Below are 7,500 nucleotides of genomic sequence, written 5' to 3' on the forward strand. Positions count from 1 at the left end.
TATCAAAAACAATCAGTTCTTAAACACAGACAGATGTTTTCATCAGGAACACCTGCTGTCCATAAATATGTTCACCGGTTTGTTACAGTTTTCGTCAGAATAATAAAGGTTCAGTTCAAACAGCGGGAGACAAAACTAGAGAAATCAGATCACGTTCAGCCTCCTGGTCCAGCTGACGTCAGTGCAGTTAAAGATAACAGTGAACATTAATGCTCTCATCAGGATCCAGACCAGTCCAGCAGTCCACAGCAAACCAGCTGAACCACCTCAGCTGCCTCATCTCTCCAGTCGGCTCCACTCAGCAGGAGGATCTCTGGGTCCTCTCGGCTTCTGAATACGACAGTTAAACCCTGAAAATAACAACAATGCTTGTTAATACACAGACACACAAAGAGTCCGAGGATGCTGAGGTTAACACTGACATGAATGTGACAGAGGTGATGTCATGGATGCTTCCTGCCTGCAGGATTTATCAGTATTTTAATCTGACAATAGAAACTTCTGATTTTCTGACTGATTTATGGTTCCGACAGCTTGTTAGCTAACCGCTCATATGTGGTTTCATTGTGTCATGTTGTGGTGGTTTAATCTTCTGTGAATCAAACAAACTTCATCTGTGGGGTCGAGATGACATCAGGTAGTCTGAAACATTAAAACAAGTCGACGTGCTGAAGACACTGAAAACTAACAACAATTCAGCAACAAGTTCTGACGGTGAAAATTACCTGAAAGACTTAAATTTTGAGGGATTTAGTTAGTTAACGTCTTGTTTTTACATTCCTGTTTGTACACCTGTAAACCAGATATGAATCAATGCAGCAGACAGGAGGCTTTTTCAAAATGATACAACTGTTGCTTCAAAGTACAGGTGTACTGACCGATCCCACCAGGTGAGCAGAGGTTGGTCATGTCTGAGACTGAGGTGGAGAAATCTTCATAATCATCATCCGTCTGTGAGAGACGTTCAGCTGGAAGAGAGAAGAGTCAGTTATCTGTCCTCATCCTGGTGTCTTACCTTTCTTACATCCCTCCTTTTTTTTCTCTGTTACCTGGTAAAAGTTGATATTCTCCATTGTTGCTTAGTGCCAGTGGCCCCTCCCCCTGCCTCTGATTGGCCGGTACTGCTATGTCATAGATGGGTGGGGCAGAAGATCTGGCTCGGGGTTTGACGGTGCTGTAGATCGGAGCTCCCGCAGAGTCGTTGTCATAGTGATGGCTCGCGGGCAGAGTCCTGACGGTTAATTATCAAGAGAAGATGTATTAACGTACGTTTCTGCTGGTGATGATGACTAAATTCAAAAGATCGCAGGATGCAGGATGATCCTCTGTCAGAAACACAGCGTCCTGCTCAGAGAGGCTCTGAGTACAGCTGCTGGGCCTGACAACATCCTGGCCGCTACTACAAACATGTCGATCATCTAGCTGATGTTATCACTGACGTTTCTGACATCTCACTCTCTCAGGAGCCCACAGATTAATCTGAACGGCTGTGAGACGTACGAGGCCGGCTCCTGGGCTCATCGAAATTACTGATGTTGTTTAAATTCTATGAGGAAATCTTCAAGATCTGCTACATTACATTAAAGTAGAAGTCCAACCAATATTTACACCACTTGCTCTCTATATCTCAGGCGTGGTTTTTTTGTGTATCTGTATCTTAATTCAGGCGTTACAGAACTTTCATGGTCACAAAAAAAGGCCTGCAATTTAATTTGTTTGTTTGTTCTTGAATGAATACAGAATGGAGGAAAGCCTCCTGGGAACTGTGTTCATCCAGTGAACTGGCATAGAGAAGTGCAGGGGGACGAATGAGCAGCTCCTCGTCTGATGGCAGTAACAAGACAATGACACACGTCAGACTGAGAGAAAGTGAGCAAGTTTGAGGAAAAGTACAGGATTTTCAGGCGGTGGACCAGTGCGGTCAGAATTTTCCTGGTGGATTTTGGTGCCTCACTCAGTCTTTACACACCTTTACCTGCCCAGAATATCATTGGTACCTACTCTGCCTGTGGTTAGCTGGTTGTATTCTCTATGCCTGACTCAAACTGTTAAACAGCAGCTCTGGTGACGTCTGTTTTGGGCAGGTTTTGAGCTGTAGTCCTGCAGGTAAACACACCTGGCTCGTCCGCCTCCTCCTGGTCTCTCATCCTCTGGAGCTGCTGCTTACTGTCAGAGAGTTTCTGGGTTTGTGTAGTGGGCCGGACGGGCCGGCTGCTGCGGCCCGGCTGTTATTCTGCCTGTCCACTCTACCTGACGTGCCTGGAGACTCAGCAGCTGTGACAGCCAAAGTGTCGGTGTGTTTACCTGGACAACTACAGCTCATAATTCACTCCATCAGCTCCTCCGCTGGCTGTTTGTCTTCAAACAGCCAGCGGAGGAGAACAGACAGTTCATCAAGTGAGTCTCCAAAGGGCAGCACAAAGCAGCCACTGCTCTGAATCTACTCTCTGTTGGTACAACACTCAAACAAAGTTAACTTCGTGTCACCATCGTCATATCTTGTCTACAGGATCAACAATAAATGAAAGATCCTCACAGCAGCTGAAAATACTTCCATTCATTTTTCTCAGTTTAAAAGTTTCCTAACTCTTCTATGAAATATGAATATAAGTCACCATGTTTTTTCTAGTTTAAACCAGCTTCCAGAGTTTTTTACCTGCTCCCACTGTTGGTTCTGGGCGTGGCCACAGTGGTGTAGGCGGGGCCTGTTGGTGGTGGGTGGGGCTGTTTGGGCTTGTTGACCACAGCGTATGTATCACTCATGTCAGTCTGCTGTGACTGTCTGCATCATACAGAAAGAGAGAGAAGGGATGCAGTAATGCTTACACTTATATTTCACACTGTGATTATTACGTTTCTGTTGATGCACAGATGTTTTTAAAATGTCACACAACAAGTTAGTCAGTGAGCGTTAGAGGTCTTGGTGGACAGAACCAGGATAGCTTTGGATATTTGTTGACTAAATAAATAAAATGTTAAACTTTACCTTTGAAGTGATTTACCAGAGCACATTGTCACAAACAATAATAAACTACAATAATTGATTTTAATGTGTCAATAAAATAAATGAAAACACAAGAAAAGCTGTTGAACAAAATTCCTCCTTGAGTAAGAAGTGATGCTGAGCTGAGTCAGACTGCGATCGCAGACAGGGACAGTTTCTATTCAGCTGTTTGACTTTTACTGTGGAACACAACAGCAGGAACAGAGAACCAAACAGCAGCAGCAGCCTGGGAATCACTTGGAACTGCAGATTATCCCTCTTTATCTTGCACCTGAAAAATCCACTAAGTTCCACTTTGCTTGGTATTTAATCGTATTCTTGGAACTGCTAAGCATCTTATTGTATATAGTGTGTAGATTTGCATATTGACTATTGTACTGTTGTTAATATCTATATGTGCGCTTACTTATTTTTGATTTATTTGTACCTCGGGGATAAATAAAGGTATCTATCTCTATCTATGTAAATATGACCACAGTTCAGTGGTAGTTCAGACGGTACTGCACATCGTACCGAGGAGACAAACCAACACTTTGATTCAGACTTCAACGTCTCAATTCTAAGTTTAAAATCTAATTTGTCAGGATTTTCTCAGAATTTTGACTGATTCTCAGATGTTTCGATCTTCTAAGTATACTGAATTTAAAGACTAACACTGACTACTTCCCTGCACCTTCTCTGTCAGACACAGGACGGGGCGCCGCTAGCTCGTTAGCATGTCTGTCTAACTTCAGTCTCTGTGACACAGTTCAGTCTCTGACTTTCTCGTTGATGCTGCTGGTTAGTTTTTGATGTTTCAAACAGAAACTCTCTCCAAATCTTACAAAGTAAAATCAACCTCCTCGTCTCATTTAGCTGCATGTTAGCATGAAGCTTTTTAAAGACAATGCTTTCAAATTCAAATTCAATTCAATTCAGACATTCTAACGAGACGCATGTTTTGCCTGTTTGACTACAGAGACCATGATGCATTGCAGGAGTGAATCTCAACACAAAGAACCTGAAGAAACAAACCGGAGCAGCTGTTCACAGTCAGTTCAACACTGTTTAACACATTTACATCTCAGCAGGAAGTCGCTCTGCCCTCAACTTCCTGCTCTGGCCGTGTGACCGCTGTTGTCATGGTTACCCTGATTGTTAACAGAGCTGCCTAACCAGATAGGCTGAGTGGTCACAGTGTCACCACACAGGAGACGAAGTATGGTTACTGAAGAAGATATTACCTGATTGTAATCACATCATCGCATTCACTTCTCTCCTTTTTTCTTTCCTCGCTTCCTTTCTTCTCATCTCTTCGCTTGTTGCCTCTCTCACTTTTTCTTCTGCTTCCCTCTTTCACTTCTCACCTCCTCCTCTCCTCCTCTTTTTGTTCTTTTGATCTACGGGCTCGTTTCTCCTTTACTTTTCCCCCCTACTTCGCTTTATTTGTTCATTTCAATCTTCCTCTTCTCTCTAAACTCTCCTCCTCCTCCTCCTCCTCGAGTCTCCTCTTTCCTCCCCTGTGCCCTCTCTCTGCTACGTTTCCATGGTAACGTGGCAACATATGGGGATGGAGGGATGGAGGGATGGAAAAGGAGGGTGAGAAAGTGTTAATTTAACACCTTGGGGTGAGACATGCAATCTGTCTGCCTCTCTGCAAACAGACAGACAGACAGACAGACAGATAGATAGATAGATAGATAGATAGATAGATAGATAGATAGATAGATAGATAGATAGATAGATAGATAGATAGATAGATAGATAGATAGATAGATAGAGAGAGAGATAGATAGATAGACAGACAGACAGACAGATAGACAGATAGACAGATAGATAGATAGATAGATAGATAGATAGATAGATAGATAGATAGATAGATAGATAGATAGATAGATAGATAGATAGATAGATAGATAGATAGATAGATAGATAGATACCTCTTGGTGGAGGAAGCAGGTGTTCTTGTGGGTTTCTTGGTCAGCTGGTGAACAGAACAGAAAGCAGAACTGGTCACTTCACTATTTCAGGTTTCAGACGTCTTTCAAGGTCTTGAAGTCCAGCTGAGAAATGCTGAGCAGGCGTCCTTTGTCGCTCTGCGGTTTATAGACGGTGTTTATCACATTTTATTCAGTTTTTAAAAAGTCTCAAAAAGTCTAAAATGATACTTGATGAATGCGGTCATGTCCTCCCACAATGTAACATTATAATAACCATCATTAATAAATCATTACATTTATTATGAGATGACATGGTTCATCTCACGTGTGTTAGCAGTTGTAAACACATCAGGTGCAACTCTCTGATAATCATCAACTAATGATTATAAATCAACTACACTGTATTTATTAACTATAAATTATTATGAACAGCTGCAACCTTCCAATAAACATTTGTTTATTAATAATTTATAAAGCATTAAAGGGAAATAACTATCAAGACAATTTCAATCAACTTTACTTTTAACATTTATGATTATATATGATGGTTATTTTAATGATAGAACAGATAATATGTTTATATATTTAGATGCTGCAGACTCAGTTAGCAGCTGTTCTCAGTGTCAACATGTGAATTATGTGTTGAAATGTGTTAAAGGTGCATTTAGCGAGAATCATCCACCTGTCAAATCCATGCTGAGGGTTTATCACCACGGCAACTGCTAACTGCTAACTGATGGAGCACTGTGTCACTGTAATACAACACATAGACTCCACTGTATAAACTCACACTCATAACATGTCTCACTGAGTGACCTGTGCTGTAATGTTAAGTTCCTCTATTACCTCAATATTGTTTTTCACTAACAACAAAACAACAAATTATCTGCATTTACATGGAACTTTAGCAGCGTTCCACCTTAACTGTCCTCCAGGTTACATCTCACTCTGAGGTCGACTCTTCTCCACTGGCAGGACGGCGGCGAGCGGAACAAGCTGCTGCTAACATGAGCTGTTCAAAAACTTTCTTTTTAGTAACTCTGTGCACACAAACAATGTTGTCAGTGCTGGTGTTCATGTGTAGAGACCCTGGTGATGCTACCAGCACAGTTTCATGTTGTGTCCAGACTTCTTACTGTTTTAAAAATACAGATTTTGATGCGATCGTAAAAGTGCCCGTAGCACTCCCACTGAAAATGAGTTTGACCTGAAAATGAAAATACGGTAAATCTTAAAAGTGCCTCTTTCATCGTAATTATGCTTTTACATAAAGGTTTGACTCATATACAGCAACTTTTGATAACATACAGAAACACGCGGGACATCTTTGTGTCGGGGTGAATGTGAGCGGGCAGCACAGAGTCCACCTCTGTCGGATCAGAACACGGTCCGTCTGTAAAGTGCAACGGTTGTGACGGAGACGGTTCACAGTCAAAGTTTCAATAAAAAGCTGAAGCACAGACCAATCAAAGTGTCCACACACTGTTTCATGTACTGTTCTGTAGCTGGACGATCAGCTGAAGGTTCCTGTAGCTTCATCCATCTGGCTGCAGCTTCACAGATGTTTCTGAATGTGTCTGTCATAACGTCGAGGTTTGGACCGAACCAACGCGGTGAAGCGTCACTTTGAGCTCCGGCTCATCGTCAACACATTTGACACCATTTTCACCAAACAATCGATGGAGAAAATGAACCGTTACGTGTCGGTCCGTTACAAATGTCGCAGACAGAGTTCAGCGGGTCTGAACGCTTCCTCCAGCACCAGAACGAGGCAGCATTGTGTTGCTACATATCAGTGTTTCCTGTCTCGGTTGAGCAACACGTAGCTGTGTCATCTCTGAGCTCTATTAAAGCCACAAGAGCAGCAGTTTGATCAATGAATCCTGACATGAATCAGAAGCATCAGAGGGCTCTTGATAAAACAGAGTGCAGTCAGAATAGTTCTGTGTTATTTGTGGTGTTTCCTCTGACGGCGGCCTGGATGAGTCCAGGTGTGACGTGATGTAACCTACCTGTCAGCATGTGTCGTCCATCAGTCTGCTTCAGTTTCAGTCGATTTGCTCCCGTTAAATGTGGAGCAGCCGTCACTGCGCTCTGTGTTCTCTGTCTGTACTCTCACACTCTCTGCAGAGTCAATTTACATTCAGGAAGTAAACTTGAAGGACAACTTCCTCTTTCTGCAGCTGCTCTCTGTCTACTTCCTTCACCGCTGCCACCAATATACTGATTTAATTACGGCTCCATGGTGAAATGAAAGGCGACCCTTCCTACCTCAGGCTGGTTGCTGTAGAGCGGCTGACTGGACGCCTGCAGGGCCTGTTCCAACATGAAGGCGACCGCCGTGAAGATGAACTGATACTGATCCTGCACAGAGGGAAGAAGAAGTTATTGTGTTTTCATCACAGCTGGTTTCTAAAACCTCCCTGACCAGATTTTAAGGAACTCCAGGGGAGGATGTTAGTTGTGTCTGTTTTAGCTCGTTTTAAAGGAACAGTTCACCAAAACTATGTAATTTCCGTCAGTTGTCTCTACAGCTGCTGTGATCACAGTCTGCAGCAGAGAACACATCACAACCTG

The 7,500-nt window shown here is 42.8% G+C and overlaps 1 protein-coding gene across 5 annotated transcripts in view; it reads right to left on the minus strand.

The window, feature by feature from the left end:
- The window catches only part of ptpn18 (protein tyrosine phosphatase non-receptor type 18), a 16,996-nt gene that overhangs the window by 88 nt on the left and 9,408 nt on the right, over positions 1-7,500 (minus strand). For all 5 annotated transcript variants that reach the window (XM_037103321.1, XM_037103319.1, XM_037103318.1 and 2 more), the window contains 6 exons: positions 7,195-7,287; positions 4,924-4,967; positions 2,657-2,782; positions 1,050-1,231; positions 879-968; positions 1-350 (listed from right to left, as the gene is read on the minus strand). The exon at positions 1-350 is cut by the window's left edge and continues 88 nt beyond it. In XM_037103321.1, the coding sequence (XP_036959216.1) occupies positions 277-350; positions 879-968; positions 1,050-1,231; positions 2,657-2,782; positions 4,924-4,967; positions 7,195-7,287 (609 nt within the window). In that variant the 3' untranslated portion in view covers positions 1-276. The remainder of the gene's footprint in view (positions 351-878; positions 969-1,049; positions 1,232-2,656; positions 2,783-4,923; positions 4,968-7,194; positions 7,288-7,500) is intronic.

Source organism: Acanthopagrus latus, chromosome 7 (assembly GCF_904848185.1).
Source record: "Acanthopagrus latus isolate v.2019 chromosome 7, fAcaLat1.1, whole genome shotgun sequence".
Lineage (NCBI taxonomy): Eukaryota > Metazoa > Chordata > Actinopteri > Spariformes > Sparidae > Acanthopagrus > Acanthopagrus latus.